This window comes from Achroia grisella, unplaced genomic scaffold (genome assembly GCF_030625045.1).
Source record: "Achroia grisella isolate CSIRO2021 unplaced genomic scaffold, CSIRO_AGI_Agris_v1 utg1576, whole genome shotgun sequence".
Classification (NCBI taxonomy): Eukaryota; Metazoa; Arthropoda; class Insecta; order Lepidoptera; family Pyralidae; genus Achroia; species Achroia grisella.
Genome location: NW_026712658.1, coordinates 1,141,474 through 1,159,656, shown reverse-complemented (window position 1 = coordinate 1,159,656; position 18,183 = coordinate 1,141,474). Strand labels below are relative to the sequence as shown.

At 30.3% G+C, this 18,183-nt stretch overlaps 1 protein-coding gene across 2 annotated transcripts in view; it reads right to left on the bottom strand.

The window, feature by feature from the left end:
- Window positions 1–1,413: 1,413 nt before the first annotated feature.
- The window catches only part of LOC131841234 (alpha-2Db adrenergic receptor), a 268,521-nt gene continuing 251,751 nt past the window's right edge, over window positions 1,414–18,183 (bottom strand). The window contains exons 3-7 of one of the 2 annotated variants that reach the window (XM_059189514.1): window positions 7,079–7,228; window positions 6,316–6,416; window positions 3,542–3,680; window positions 2,984–3,059; window positions 1,414–2,893 (exon numbers count right to left, since the gene is read on the bottom strand). In XM_059189514.1, the coding sequence (XP_059045497.1) occupies window positions 2,481–2,893; window positions 2,984–3,059; window positions 3,542–3,680; window positions 6,316–6,416; window positions 7,079–7,228 (879 nt within the window). In that variant the 3' untranslated portion in view covers window positions 1,414–2,480. Of the gene's footprint in view, window positions 3,060–3,541; window positions 3,681–6,315; window positions 6,417–7,078; window positions 7,229–18,183 lie in introns of both variants that reach the window. The other variant, XM_059189513.1, reaches the window with a different exon arrangement.

Here is an 18,183-nt window from a genome sequence, read left to right as displayed (position 1 = left end):
AGGAAATAAAATGAGTCCAAATGGATTGGTATACGTATTTACGTAGTTAGGTAAAGATTTATCTGGATAAAATTTATTCATAAGTTTAGAACAATTTACACGAAGTATTTGGTGTTCTTTTTTGGAATAATAATATCTTAGGTTTAATATCATTTTCTACTTAATATCTTATTCTATATAAGTACAATATTTACACAAACTTGAAGTAACAAAAATTGATTATAAATAAAGTTATATGCGGCCAGCGCAATTAATAAAATTATTTTAACATTTTTTAATTAAAAAGACGGTTTAATTGATATAACTTAATTGTTAAAACTTAGTTTTATGACATAAATATATACATACAATTAAGTGCAATTTATTGTTGTGTAGTGCTCGTTCGATAGGCACAGAGGCACAGTCATTTTTTTATTATTTATATAGATTTATCCTAGAAGAGAATTGCTATATTGAGAACATTGGTAACGTTGCTAATATAACTATAATTATATTTAATAAAAATTTATTAATAAATAATGTACGTTTGTTCAACTTACTGTTTGAAATGAAATATACCTATTTTAAATTAATTGAATTTTACAGACTTAGATTAAGAACCAATTGAAGTTAAATGTTCACAATATAACTAATTCAGTTTATACACCCCATCTTTACAATGATAATTTAATCGGTTTTTTAATGAGAATGTTATGTGAATTAGTTTTAATGACGTGTTGGCATTATAAAAGGTTTTTACTTATAAGAAATCAGGAAATTACAATATTTAAAAATGACATCTGATTTTAATATTTATATTTTGAATAAATATTTTTTTTTAAGATTTATTAATAAAATGAGGTATAATTTTAAGCGTCTATTTATTTAATATACATATATATATATATATAATTTACTTCTGATTTCCCATAAAAGTATACACGTTTACATTATAGGATTACTTCAATGTATGGGCATGTATATAAGAGTCTCACATTCACTTTCTGCAAATAAATTCTAAAAAAATCTATAATACTTTGTACGTACCTTAAGCGTATGGGTATTTCTGCAAGGTATTACCATAAATATAAAAATATACATTTTCAAATTATTATAATATATATATAGGTACTACAAATATATATTTATCTATATTGTGATTATATAGTGTATTTTAATGTACTAAATATTTAATGAAACATAGGTAATTTTATATTACAATTAAATACATGAAAATAATATATTTTTATATTTTGGAATGTCTCTAGCATGGTATAGAAACTCTAAATAATGCTACCTATTAAGAATAAGCTATGTTTTTAAAAATATTCATGTTAAAGCTATGAAATTCCTTTAGTGAATATATAATACAGTGTTTAAAGTAATACATTATCATAAGTATATATAATCATTTCAAATCCATTAGTGTGTTTGCAGTTTAGTATGTTTAACTATACAAATTTCACTACTAATATTAAAAAAACTACAATAAATGAAACGAGTTTATTTCTTTACAATATATTCTTTTATAGCAAATTAATTTCTTAGTCATTTCATGTAAAGATTAACATCTTTTCCATACTACTTGATAATCGTGTGTCTTGGATCATATCTTCAGTATCCGTCCACTTTTATAAGCATTCAGTATTATTTGTGATAGAGAGAGAGGTAGATTGAAAGTTACAACAGGAATACTTTGGAATAAAATTGTGTATTATAAAATATAAATTTATTAAGCTATTATACTTTATTAGATATTAGACTTGATTCTATTATATGAAGTTACAGTCTAAGGATACATACTACCTAAATTTATCTTATTTCTTCGGAATGGCATTGCATGAGTAGTCGTATCTCTGGCGTCAGATTCTCGATTACGTGATGTTCGTGGCGCTCTTCATTAGTGACGGTTACTACTTACCATCAGTTATTATTGGTGGTTAATTTTACATGAAATGACTTTTCTACTAAAATCTAAAGACAAGCCGACCTAAGAAATTACAAATGGCTATTACCTATTAAATAGATTAAATCTATTTTCTAAGAAACCCTCTATTCTTTGGATGTTGACGCAAGAGATTATATATTTTTTTAAGTTACTACTGATTTCATGGGATTTCATTTGAAATAAAAATATGAATAAGATTTATTAAAATCTTGAAATATTATAAATAATGTTGTTTCTTATAGTGTATCTATACTTGATTCATGTAATTTTAGTACTTTGAATACTGTTTCATTTTCATTCACAAAATATGACTCCAATGAAGATAATATAAAAGTTATTGTTTAAATGAAAACGTTAACAAAAAAACTGCTCTTACATCAGCAACCAAATATCCCAATTCATCACAATCTACTCAGCATTAGATGACAACAAGTGATGGTGACGTACGAGTATGATGCGATTAACGTACATTGTAAAGACCTGGTGCTGCCCGCCGCTGAGCCAACATAATTCGGTTGGCGACACATCTATAGCAGCACAGGTAAGCTAAACATCACTTAAACAATATTCTTCTAAACGCCCTCCTAAAGTCCTTATTAAATATCGTATATATTACAGGATTTAGCACAGAGTTCATGTAACCAAGCCAAAATGCGATTGCGAATGCATTAGGCGGTATGACACACTGTCTGCAGGCAGCCTTTAAAATGTAAAGAAAGAAAAATGGCAGCCAACACGCTATGAAACTGCCCATAATTAAGCCTAATATTAAAGTAGCACGCTTCTCTTTTTTCCTGGCCAATCGTTTCTTCTCCCTTTCGGGATCTCTAGGCTTGTGCGGCTTCGGCAATGCCGGTTCTAACTCGGACCTGCTGGGCTGAGATTTCTCTTGTCTCCTGTCGGATTTTTTGAAGATCCTCAGCTTTAGGGGTTTGACTCCTCCGCAGCGGCTTACGACACCGGAATCTGAGGAAGAAGGTTCTAGTTCAGATACCATGTCAGCGTCGATGGCCACGCTCGGTGCCCGGCCCCGTGTCTGTTGCAGTTGTAGCTCACCGTTCACAGATAGCGATGAACTTCTCAGAGGACACGCCGCTAATGGGTTTTTTGTTACTTGCGCTGATGTTACCACCTGCGAAAGAAAGGCAGTGTATCAGGAGTACGCAAGAACTATGGGAAATTTAACATTCGTATGTATGCACATTACTTTCTAAATAAAATTTTAATTTCATTACATTATTGTATTGTAATGTATTGATTCTTCATAATAACAAAATAGTATACGTACTATTTTCTTATTATGAAGAATCAATAGATTTATTTACCGTGGTATAAAACTACTTTTTCTTTTGATTCGAGAAGAAAGTATAACTAATTGTGAAAATAAATTTCAAATTTTAATTCTCTGAGAATATTATTAATCACCAAGATTGGTTTGGCATGCCCGAGTTCGAGAGTAGATAAGTGTAGCGAGTTCGTAAAGTATATAACCAATGGAATGCGTGAGTGGTGACCATAGAACATGACTCCAAGTAACGTTTATAAGTCTCTATTTCGAAGTCTCTCTACGTGTTCGCTAATATCAACAGTATATATAAAGGAATTTAATATTACCTTTAACGTATCTTTTCGTTCGTCTGGTGGAGGAGGTACGGTATCCCCCGCTTCGCTCGTCGATATGTCTGACGCTAAATCACACGTCACTGTTGGTATTTGAACTTGCGGTGTTTCTATAGTTGATATTTGAGTTTCCCTGGAAGCACGACAAATAATATTAATACTAATTAATAAAAAATTTCAACCATGAATTCCGTCGATAGATCCATGTCGATCTAAGTCTGTCTTTTTTTTCAAATCATTTATGCTTCTGTATGGAGAATATATAGTTATCGAGAAACTATATATTCACTATATGGAAGCATAAATGATTTCTAAAGGAATGACATTTTATTAAATTTAGTCAAATTCTCTGTGTTCTATCTCTCTTTAAATGGTAGACCTGATTCTATGTATTTTTGAATTTCTAATATCGAAGAATAAATTCTTATATTATAATATATATAATTATTATATCTATGCTGTATTGGCTGTATTTTTTTCATTATGGTTTCAGATCTTGTTTATGTAATAATTATGTAATCTGTGATATATCTAAGATTAGTAGAAGATAACAAATTAAATCAAAATTACTTCATTAATATACACCAAAAATACTCCTAGTATTACAGACTCTTGTGATTTGTCAACAATCTGTACGATAGTAATCATATGATACTTTTATTAATAGTTAGACAGACATAAATTGTGTACTATTTTATTATTAGAAACAGTCCGATCGATTGTGTTATTTACATTCAGTGAATATGAGAATGTTTCCAACTCATTGGCGTAGTAAATTACTAAGCCAATCTTCCGATACAATAGTTCTGTTAAATTCTATTAAATTCCGACATTATTAATTGTATTTAATATTGTAGTACTTATTTATTATCAACATATTTAGCATTTCATCGTCTTTTGTCATATATTTTATAAACATTTTATTAATAGTAGGTACCCAAATCATTATAAAATTGCAAGTAAAAAAACTGCATAAGATTGCCTACCGTCTAGCCATTTCATAATTTGGGAGTGATAATAACTATCTCTCGAGGGAAGGGTAGCCATGCTTGTAGAAAGATAATGGATGAAAAGAGTCCTCTATATGCAAATTATAATAATTAACTTGAAGAAAAGATAACAAACACTTTTTTGTCTCTTTATCTATCTGTATGTCAAATTTACTTTCTAAGTGCAAAATGATTGATTGATATAAGACACTTAAGCTATAGATAAATGTTATATTCATCTACTTCAGTTGAAAAGAATAGACGAGAAATAAATATCTTTAAATAACATCACATAGAGTTCAAATATGTCTGACATTATTAAAATTTAGAAAAACCCTCGTCTGAACAATTAGCACAGGTATTTAATCACCCAAATAATCATTCACAGAGAGGCTTTAGTCAATAAGTAAACATCATATTATTTTTTTTAAATTTATAAACCATACATCTAAAATATTAATCATTCAGAACTAATAATAATAATATTGGGTTGTAATCATAATTACCGGCATTATGCCAAAGAGACAAAAAATTGAAATGCAATTTGCACGTCCTGTCATTGTCCTTCGGCATAGCGCCAACTAACTGATTAACTGAACAGAACTATCCTACTTTTTCCTAAGATCCATGATATATCTACGCATGGTCAAGAATATATAACTACATACCGTCTTGTGTTATTTAATTAGACTACTGGAAATTGTTTAGATTGCGGAATATAGTGCTAAGAGTTTCCAGGTTAATTTTGTATATTAAACTAGCTACTCGCCCCAGCTTCGCACGGGTGTAGATATATTATATATATAAACCTTCATCATGAATCACATTATCTATTAAAAAAAGTACCAAAATCCGTTGTGTAGTTTTAAAAAATTAAGCATTCATAGGGACAGACAACGACAGCGACTTTGTTTTATACTATCTAATTATAATGATAAACAAATCTACAGTAAATTCTCTGAAACAATAGGCCAGATAGCATAGCTGATATTTATCTGAAATTTTTTTGAAAATATACATGATAAATGAACATTATATATGCATTGAAATAGTATTCTGCGGTTAGGTATTCGATTTTGGGATCCAGATAATATCCAGATAGCATCCATCCATTTTCTATCAATAGTTATTACGATGCAGCAAATACTCATTCGCTTTCTCTGCTGGTTCACGAGTACTCATTTATATATTTTATACAGAGCACTGATAAGTAATTGACCTCTAATACATAACTGAGTATAAGTTGTAAAAAACCAATCAATTATAATAATATACTATTCTGAAAGTAAACTTAGAAGAGATTGGTCACTTCTAACTTTGTATAACATTTGAGTGCTCCTCTATAGAACAATTTTGTTATATGCATAACAGTATAATCCCAGGAACTAAATAGGTAATTGTGTACATTTTGTAGCAAAATGTATGAAAACCTAAACTTCAGTTCGTTTTTATACTTAAAATAATCTACTTCATGTATAAAATACGAGTATATGTCATGTAATAAAAAGTTCTTACCATAAATATATTATAGAACATACTGGAATATCATTTTAAGAGAGTCACGTGCACGTTGCAAGCTTATAATTCCTACTCAATAGAAAATATTCTAGTATCTATACTTATTAGACGTTCATAATATTCGAAAATAGTGTTATTTGTTTGACGTCTTCTATTAGGTAGAAGTATTTTACTAGTTCCTGTTTTTGAGCGACAGGGACAACAGCTTGTGTTGCTTTTATTCAATTTTAATTAGAGTTAAAAGAGACAAAAACAATTTACCCATTATTGTTAGTATTAAGATGTCCAGCCGGCATGGGGTGGGTCGCAGGCATTGGCCGCGTCCCTCTGGGCGGGTTACTGAAGCTCGTTTGTTGCTCGTTCTAGAAATTAACAGAATTTACTTCAGTTAGTACGCAATAGATTACAAATACTGTTATTATTTCGTGCATTATTGACCTGAGTATTTTGACTTAACTGTTTCTGCTAGAAATATAGTGGCAATTGTTATATTTCAGTCTGAATCATCATTTGCTTCTTTCTTTTCCGATTTATTTGGGATCGGCGTATGTTTTCTCTTCCATTCAAGCGATCGGAAGGGGTTCGAAGTCATCTCGTTATTTACTCCCATTCTTAGCATATTATCTTTCACACAGTCCATCCCTCTCTTTTTCGGTATCTACCCTTATAACCATACATATTCATACGTAACGCCTTTTTAAAAATATTATGTTCATTCTTATGTATTATATGCCCATACCACAACAGATGATTACTCTTCAACCTCTGCGACACCAGTGCCACTTTCATGTTTCCTCAAATGTATTCATTCTTTATCTTATCAATTCTTGTCACACCAACCATCTCAACATTTGTATAATTATTAAATAATTTATAAACAATATATATCATTTGTTTTATAGTACGAACAAAATGAACGAAGAAATTTGACTATTGGTAGATAACAATATTTAAAATAGTTATAGGTACCAGGATTTGCGAACAAATAAATAAATATATTAATTAAACAGTGTAAGTGACTTACCGGCCTTGGTCTTGGATTCTTTCTGATTCCTCTCCTGGCCCTGGCCTTAGCTGCGAAGTATATCCTAATGTACACGAACACCATGATGCACGATGGGATGTAGAAGCTCCCCAGTGCAGAATATATCACGTAACCGATGTCGTCGGACACCTGCCGACAAAGAAAAAGATTGTAAATATAAAATCTTGATAAATTCAAGCTATGTTCTTAAACTACACAACTCGATAAATCTTTGAACCAAAAATATTGATACCAAACTAAGTTACGATTAGAAACGTAAAGTTGTGTATCTCTTTTTAATATAATGAGACTAAAAACTACAGTAGTCCATATTAATAGTTAGAGTTCGTGTATTTTAATATTAAATTATAGTACGCAATAATTTGGTTAACATAAATTACGTAGAAGTATGAGTACCGTTATATATTTACAAGGTGTTTTTTAAAAGCTAATCCAGTATTCGCTATCAAGTAACTATGTACTTGCTTTAGAAATATTTTGTTTAAAGGATATTTGTTGTAAAACATGGTTATAAAATTACTTGATATTATGTACATAGAACTGTTCATGTTTATAGGTAATGGTCGAAACATTCCAACAGGTGAACGACCAGCGTATTTGTCATTCAAGTTATATTAAAAAATAATAAAGGTATCTTGTTATCATAAACTGCAACATTAACATTTGTGAAGCTTAAATGTGATCCATCCTATATTAAAATCAGGTAGCTGAAAAAATACCCAAATACTATTCAGCGGACGACACAAAAGTATGGTAATCAGCAGCTGAAGATGTAATCCCTATATATTATTCACCTGCCTGAATCAATCGAGATAAAGAGCGATTGGAAATTTCCACTTTCTCAGCAACCATATGCCTTTGGGTCAGGTTATGAGCGGTAGATAGAGATAAGTATGTTATCCATTAGAATAGCAAATGTTTGTTAACAATATTATATGTTTTCTACTACATTATGTCTTCATTAGAATGTAATTATAAACATTTCATCATAAATATTGAAAAGTTTTTCACCAGGTTTTTTATGAGGAATTTATAGGTCTGTATAGATTTAATAGCAAAGTTAATTCAAATATGATGTGTTCACACAAAGAAGATTTAAAAAACAATATAACAAATTTAGTTTAGCAGTTGAGTACACCGCTTTACTTCCGATAGTCGCGGGTTCGATTCCTCGCACGATGCAAACATTTGTATTCATTAGTACAATTGTTTGTATCGGTCTGGGTGTTTTCTAAGTAAATTATGTATGTATTAACAAAAAAAAATATCAGTTGTCAACAGAAACTCTGCTTACGTGGACTAGATGGCGCTATGTTAATGGTCCAGGGTTATTTATTATAAATAATATTAAAAAAATATTGTGTGGTACAAGTATAAAGCGATGGCTTCCGTTGCACACTTGAACAGCAGAATAATTTTTATTTTGAAGGCTCTTTTTCAGAATTTAATCTCGAGTCCATTGTCCGTTTTCAATGGATCTTTGAAATATTGGCCGAGATAAGTCGTATGAAGAGTGGGCATTCGAGCGCCCGATGACCGATCGCGTAATGAATACCAGGCCCTTTTTAGGGTTCTGTAACAAAAACTCATAATTTAAACCCCTATCTGTTGTCCAACTCAATGATAAAGGCTGATTTGGACATACAATTGTGTGTCTAGTTATGCTTTAACAGAGTTATCTGTGGTCATCATTGTAACTGTCCACAGGTTATGACGGTTCTTCTGGTTTGAGACTTGAAATGGAAGTTAGTAATTAAAAAAAAAATTAATATTAATCATTTATATAAAACAGTTGTCTAATTTTTTTTTGGGATGCATATAAATAGCTACAGACAATTAAAAAAGTTATAAACGGAACCAATCTTCAAGTTACAAGGTTTAAAATCCCCTAAAATGGCTAAGACAATATACTAAAAAGTTACATGGTCCGTTCAATAGTAAATGGCGCGTTATAAATAACTATAAGGAAACTTGAGAAGAAAGCGCTATTCATCGAACATATCTGAAAATTGTACTTTTTATCAGTAGTCCCTTTCCCTGAATAAAAATATGTGTTCGTAGAAGATCACCGATGCATTCTGCTTCTTTACAATAATGATGATCTTTAAACTTACAACCATACTTTATATGACTACGTATATATCTTATTACTTAAATATCTTAAGGGGTTACATGGGTTTCCTCGGGCAAAAAACGGCCTTTTTTCAATAATTTTTTTTACATATAAAAAATGAAATATTTTAATGAATTTTTTTTTATTTAAAAGATACATATTTAATAAACATTTTGCAAAATTGTCAAAAAAAAATATCAAAATGGCGGTCATTACGACGCCATTTCCGGCATATGAAAAAAGGTGCCTCCGCGTATATAGAACTTCTTTCAGGATCATCTGAAATAAAAATAAAAAATACGTGTTTTAGTAAAAACAATAAACTAGGTATTGGACGAAGGAAAAAAAAAATAAATGAAAATTGGATTTTTGGCAGACGTTTTTATAAAAAAAATGCAAATTTCGATGAAAATTTCTCGACATTTTTTTTTTTAAAATAGTTGTAATTAAAATAAAAAAAAGTCCTTCGTTCAAGACCTTGTAAATGATATCTCGAAGACCTGTGTAAAATTTCATCAAGATCGGTTGAGTAGTTCGCGAGAAATCTTGACAACCGTCTTTGAAAACATAGTTTTGAGAAAAACGCGTTTAAAGTTTTAAGAGACAATAAAAGATAGTATTTTTTTTTATTTTTTTTAACTTACATTGATTCGTCGATTCCTGGGCCATAAAGTAGAGAACCTGCTGCACCTGCATTGTCCATCATGTTCCATATGACGAATCCTTTTCTCGCTGGTAGATTTCTTTTCGGCTGCGGTCACCCGGTTTTCATCCATATTTCATATTCATGGCAATTTGGGCCAAGTTTTAGGTCCATACCGTGCATAATTTAATAATTGATACGAACACCTTCCGTTATCTGGGTTCTAGACACTTTAAACGGCATTTTTTATCGAATAAAATTCACAACAAACACTTATAACCTCAAAATGAACTTCGTAGTTTAACGAGAAATCACCAAATGAAATATTTTCCAGTAGTTTACCTTATATAAAGAAAAAAAAAAGGGACAAGAATTACAGCTAACAATAGATGAGCTTTTTATGCGCCCTCAGCCTATACCTGACCTCGACCGTCCACCTTTTCAATATCTCCGAAACTATTAGTCGGATCAACTTGAAAATTATATTCTAGAGATGTTATAGAATTTAATAAGACAAAAAAAAATTTTTCGATTTTTTGAAACCGTGAAACCCATGTAACCCCTTAACTCCTCCTAATTGTGAAAAGGAGGAGTCATGGTAGAATGGAAGGTGAAATACTACATAGGTATATTGGTGTTTTTTACTTTTTTTATTAAAGATACAACACAAATAAGCTAATATGTCATACGCATGATATCATATATATTTTTTTATTCCCAGGACTATTCATTAGAGTTGCCAGATTTTTAGGGGCATAAGGGCATAGGGATAAGGGGCAAACGCTAAATGGGCAAAAAAATACGGGAATTTAGTTTTTTATACAGTACAAATAAGAAACAAAATTATATAGTGAATTTTTTTATATATTTTCTGAGGAGTAAGTTAGTTAGTTTAGTATATTTAGTCCCAAGGTACTGGTAAATTAGGCAGTTAGGGCAATTTAGGTACTGGGCAACTGATATAAATGCATAGATATACGGATATAAATTTTTTTAAACATAATTAACATAAACAGAAAACACCCAGACCGATACAAACTGTCATACTCATCAATATATATGTTTGTACCATATGAGGAATCGAACTCGCGACTGTCGGAAGTAAGGCGGTATGCGAAACCGCTAAACCACCATGGCCGTCGATTAGAACTGGCTACGATAAATATAAAGAAATTACTCTTTTAAAGTTGTTCCAGTATTTAGGTACTATCCAATGCTAATCTAAAGTTTCTATTCTCTCTACAAAATAAAAAAATCTAGAATTCTCTAGTTGATAATATCACTATTCAAATTTCGCCGCCATCAAAAACACCCCATTCAGTGAGACAAACCAATCTCATCTTCAAATTCAATTTCAAGAGCACCGTTACGTTTTGTTGGACAACTTTAATAGACGACGATTGGAGCGGTCCCAGGCCGGAAAAAATGGAAGGTTCCGTCTTGAACGGCCTGTGAATGGCACTCAATGTACCGAGACAAAGAGCTCCAGGTAGAGCAAGGTGGAAAACATACGGGTAGGAATTCTGCACGTACCAGTAACTTGTATGATATATACCTTATCTTCCAAATAATTTAAAAGCAATTACGGTATGATTATTTGAGAGATTATAGATCATTGTTATAGTATTGTATTATTATACAATACTTTAAAATTATGTATTTTCTTTCTTAAAAGCACTGTCATAATCAATCATCATTGAATTATGATTCGAATGCAATATGGATGTCCTTTTGTATTTAACATAGATCTTGTATATACGTATACATGTAGGTAAGGATATAAAGAGAAACTGCCTAGCTGATTCACAACTATAAAAATACAGGAGAAATAGACAGCATAGAAGTAAGTGAAATTGAAAGCAAAGAAAGGATTTTTATATACATAGTCGAAGTCGCAAATAATAGTTACTAGTTTTATGTATATTCTTATATTAATACAATTGATTGGGGGACAGAGATTGTTAGTAAAGTGAAATAATGACTCCACCGCTAACAATGTACCAAGTTGACCTTCATCACTGGTGCCCTGTTAGCCTAAACGCGCTGGCGGGTACACCATACTATATTTATCCATTAAAAATAAGTACAATTTATTTTGATACAATACTTAGACAATAGACGTAAATTTTAAATAAATTTCTGTAATGAAGAAATTTAAGACATGGGTTGGAGTCCGTTCGACGCTGAAGTATAGTGTTGCAAAGGATTGCACTACTTGTGTTTTGAATACACAGTATCTTCTATACTAATATATGTTGTCTTTATGGACACAAAATATTAATCAACCTTATAGTCACCATGGAGAACAGAACGTCATTTGTTGTCAGTTGACAATCGTTGCGTTTTTTTACATAAAATGTTACATTATATTACATTTCTGCCGAAAGCTTCGCCGTTGTACGAAACATTTTTTCAGAGTGGTTAATTAAAAAAAAAACAAATAAGAAACCTTCTGGGGTTTATTCTGCTGTGATTTTATACAATATTAGTAACTTAGATTAAGCCGCACTAATTAAAAACAGGGCAAATGGCTTGAGAGCCATTACCTGGATTATTCTATAAATTATTTCCTAATTGATGCCTTTTAATGTATATACCCATAACTACTTACAAATAAGTATTGCATTCTAAAAAGTAGTTTATAAATTTGTGTGAATATATAAAACTTCAACAATGACATCAAATACACACAGAGCAGAACCACAGAAAAAATATTATTAAACAAGCATCAGCATCCGCAATAGTTTATCATGGTAGAATAATGGCACTGTATTCTCACAGCTTTTTCTATGAGCTATCACGGAAAAAGGAAATAAAAAAGATTTTAAAGACATATTCCAAACGCTGAAAATTCATATAAAATATACAGATAGGTATTATGTTGTTCGTCTTTATACAAGATTGCCTGTAATGCATGCAACATCTGTTAGAATCTTTTCATTTTCCGGGATCAGAAGTTTTGGAATTCTTAACGAGATGTTGACTGGAGATTTGAGCTATTATGACATGAAATTTTATTAAAATCTAAACAAGGATTACATGCATAAATACATATTCCACTATATAGCTTGTATGTAATTTAGTATAATTGAAACAGTGATTTACTACATGCATACATATAGTAGTTATTACTAGCTGTCCCAGCAAACGTTATATTGCCATAAAAGTAATAATATCGCTAATAAATAGTAGGGGTTGGTGGTAGAAGGGTGAACATTTAGGTTTGTATGTATTTTTAATGTAACATTATAAAAAAAATGAATAAAAATTTTGTCCAGTTAATTAAAAAAAAAATTAGGGGTGGACAATCCTTACCGCTTAGGAGTATGGAAAATAGGTAGTAGACGATTCTCAGACCTACTAAATATGCATATAAAATTTCATCAGTTAAGCAATCGAACATATGGCATCGTCATCGGTACATTGAAGGAGTATGGTAACTAACATTGTGACACGACAATTTTATATATAAGATATATGATGCTAGAATAATTTATCACAGAAAGTGACAGTAAAATTTGGTCCTTTTTATATCTTACACATAAAAAGAATAAAATTTTATCAAGCATGTTTCTTAACCATTGCGTTTTTGACAATGGGCAACAATATTATCTGATCTTGCATTCTTATGACGCTACCATAAAAATGACCGATATTCTTCAGGGAGTATAAATTTACGAGTTGAATTTTAGTCAAAGAAATAATAAAATCAAACTGTATTATGTTTTAATCTAGTTAATTTATCGGATTATCTCTATTTTATTATATTATATTTTATACATCCCTTAATGCGATGCTAGATTTAAAAAAGACGCTGAGCTATAGTTAGAAGTAAAATAATGTATACCTACATTATGAATCCCCATTTCACGTTATAACTTGAGAACGATTTAACCGATTTCATTCATTATTTTTTATTGTTTTCTAATACGGTACGGTAGGATCTTAAGTATAATAAATTTTAAAAAAAGAAGAAAATTTCACATAGTTTAAATAATACTTTATCTGCCTGTGATTGATATTTCGTATAGTTAAGAAATTCATTAAGAAAATACGTTTCTCATGTTATGTATTTAAAAATTATGTAGTAGATAGATTAGCCCGTTGGTATCTTTTATAGCGAGTTTATTTTAATAATATACACAGTTACCAAAAATGTTACTTAGCCGTCTTAATCACAAAAAGTCTCATAGTCGAAAGTGCAAATTCACCAGCGTAGATACTTCCATCGAAAAGGTAAAACGTTAAAAGTACGATACAACAACAAAAAGACGTCATTACATGTTATTGTACGATTGAAATAAAGGCACGGAATGTTGCGATTCACTCTAGCGAATAGAATGATCTGTTGAATAATGTTTTTATGGGATATTTACCTTTACACCTTTTCACTATATGCAAATCGTTTACGTTCATTCATGTCAATGAATTTGTGCTTATTGTTCTCAATTTAATCACTGTAATATGGCAATATTTAAATAATATTCAATTCGTTTCAAATCTTAAACTATCTTAGTCATTTAAATAGTAGTATTTTAGTATCTCATCAATAGTTATTTTGAAATGTAATCAAGACTAAACAAATTTAATAGTTATTACATTGAAAAAACATTACTGTAATCAAGACTTTAATAAATTTAATAATAAAAATATTCAAACAGTTATAAAAAATACGGAAGATATCTGGGGCATTCAGTTAAAGTAGTTTCATTCATAGATATTGTTGCTCCTTATCTAGCTACTATTTTCAATAAATGTGTTGATAATGGCGTGTTCCCTCAATCAATGAAATTCCTACTATTTTGCCAGTTCTAAGTAAAGTATTTGATAAGACATATGGAATTAATATATTCAAATCATGTTGCTAGTGATGAGAAGATGTAAAATAGTACTGTCCAATGTTAGTGGATTTGAGTTAAAGTCTAATTATAAAAATGGGCGTTCCTCAAGGTTCAATCTTAGGGCCATTTCTCTTTTTAATTTATATAAATGACATTAGATTAGATATAGTGTTATTTGCGGATATGCCGGTTTTACACATATATTCTTGGGAGAACCTACAGGATTTAGTATTTACCATCAGATGGGCCGTATGCTTGATTGCCACCATCGATGCAAATTATGCTATCTCTGCTATATTAAATTGGTTCACATGTAATAATCCATAAAAAAAAACTAAGTGTATTAAATTCACGCTGCCTAATGTAAGACAAGTAAATACGTTTTCTTTTTTTAGGAATAACAGTGGACTCGAAGTTACAATGGGGGCACAAAATTACAATCTTTTTATTCATTGCTGCATTGTTGTATGCAGAATGAAATTTAAACTACAGATATATTCTTAAAATTAGGTGGTTCGAAATATATACCTATTAATTATATGTACACAAAGTATGGAATAAAATCTGACAGAGAGGCCAAACTTTATATTAAACAAATGTTATGTAAAAAAGCTATAAGGTTTTTATAATTTATATATTTAAACTCATATATGATAACCTTTGTATTGATTGGTCTCCTTATGTAAAGATGAAATAGTAACTCTTTAAGCCATTAGGTTACCATGCGTGAATCTAGTGACAAATCACAATTTATATCTTTCTTTTTATTCTTTATTTTGTTGCAATCTCACAATAATCTTTTTGAAGCTTCTGAATATATTTCTTCGACTTCAAAAATGGAATTAATACGATGAGAAGATGTAAAATAGTACGCCAACGACTTTACCATCAGATTTTTAATCGTAGTGTAAAAAAATTCAAGCATTTTCTAACATTTTTTTAATCTTTGCCTCCATTAAAATGTATGTACCGACAGCAAATATTCTTAAAATTAGGACAGATATAAATTCTATATGGAATAAAGAGAATCGTTAATTAAACTCACAACCTTTGTGGTCTAAGATGAAATAGTAACTCTTTAAGCCATTAGGTTACCATGCGTGAATCTAGTATAAATTTATATCTTTCTTTTCATTCCTTATTGTTACAGAATGATGCTTTTTGTTGAGTATTCCCTTTGCACGGATATTGATTTATTTTATGATCCTTTTACCTATCTGCTCGTAACATCAAGTCTACAGACATTAATTCTACTATTTAACCCCATGCATCAATTAAAATTTAATTAACAATATATTTTCTGCAATCTTGAGTTAGTAAAATCTATTAATATATATAATCTATCTATGTCTTGAAAATTTTAATACATTATAACTTCAAACTGAGTTACGCTAAATTATTTCGTTTATTTACAAATTCTAAAAATCAAAGAGTTCCAGTGCCATTAAACACTCCTTTTAAATTTAAGTTTAAAATTTAAGTTATAACTTAAATTTACCAAAATTAATGTAAATATATATGTAATGCTTCTAATAAAAGTGTATACATTTTCACACAAAAGTTATCTTTTAATAGATTCAGGCCTGCTTATGCGAACAAAACTTTTAAACTGAAATTTCAAATGCAAAAAATGGCTTGCAAATATGCAGTGCTAAAAAAAATATTACACAGATTTATATAATAAAATATCATATTCCTGTGACACAAGTCTGGCAGCAGCCATATTAATAATGCTTTTACTCCTATAGGGGTTCATCCGTTTTGTTTCGTTAGCGCGAAAATTTGAATTTGGAAATGGTCGACTGAAAGAAATAAATTGTAACTGCCAATATAAGGAATACGGGGATTAGGAAAGGAAGTATGAGACAATAGTTACATGTAAGCATAATATGAGCATGAGTAGAATAATATACTTTTAAATATTTGTCAAGAGTAAAATCTACACGTTTAGACTATTAGGAATCTGTCCCGTCTATGAATAAACTTTTAAATATCTATTAATTAATGTATTCCCGTCTAAAATGTACAGTCGCAGTTAATTTATAGAGTCTCAAATACATACATTTACATTTACTGAACTTTCTATCTATTGCGTACAATAAAAAAAGTTACAGAAAGGCATACCCGTTTTTCTTTACAAAAGAACCTCTTTTGTCTCAAGTGGTGGCACAGATAGCAAAAAATCATTCCCTTTTTCTTGTTAAACGGCTGAGCGCTGTTATCCTTTAGTTATTTACTAAATTCAGCCGTTTAGTCGTGAAAAGGAAACAATACAAACATATTTTCACATTTACATTATATGTCATAAAAATAAATCATTGAATCATCAAACATTTATTGCAATTGTCAATAATACAAAAAACATTGCGATCAATGACATTTACAGTTTATTTAGGAATTTAAAAAATGGCAACTGAAATTGGGGTCCTATTTTGGTTGGCAAGTAACGTTCACTTGATATGTATTTAGGTCAGGCCGAACAAACAAACGTGGGACAGTAAAACTTCTTTGTTTTTTACTTTTGGAGCGTCAATACACGGACGATTAGTAGCTTGTGATTGCGTGTGCGTTGATTCTCAAATCAACTATATTTTTTTATGTACATGTAGATTACCTCATTTTAATCTTAAATGATATTGACGATTTTTTCTCAAATAAAGAAATCGTCAAAAATGTTTAAACATATAAAAGTTGGTGTTCCAGATGCAATCCTATATTAATTTAATGATTAGTTTTGAGTTATCCTCAATAATACAGTTGAAGTCGCTTTTTTGGCGAACATGGTATATTGCTATTGATTAAAACAGGTATTACTCAAATCATATTACTCAAATCTTTTCCATGCTCGGTTCTATTTCTCGCAACGAAAGAAAATGATAATTTAGTACTTTATTTAATGTCTTAAAAATACAAACACCTATATAGAACAATTTATTGCCCGAGGATTCAAATTTTTGTTTCGACTTTGGATACCAAGGATACTTTTGTTTGCGATTAATCGTACGTGTGTGGGTATTTACACACCATAGTTTGTATTACAAGCCAAAATCGTATATATATGTAATATGCGTATCTTAATAGAAATACTTGGAAATATACGGATATATATTTACGTTAAAACTGCGATAGTTTTAAGTAATAGTAGCACTTTAAATGCCCCACATCTCGAAGGCTATAAAATATTTATACTAGTAAACTTGGAGGTAATAAACACTTAAGTACTAAAAGTGACCGGTTTTAGTACACATGGGGTCTTGCGTATTTTATTTGCTGTTAAAGAGAATTATTTGATAAGATTAGAAAATATGCATCCATTATGCAATTATATCCAATATGCTCTAAATTACACCCAAGAGATTGTGAGTTTAAATCTGGCCGACACAAAAAATAACTCGACATCAATTTATATTTTCACTCCTCGCTGAAAGAAACACCAATACCAAACAAGGCGGTGCCATCTTGGCACCATATGCATTCAGTATTGATA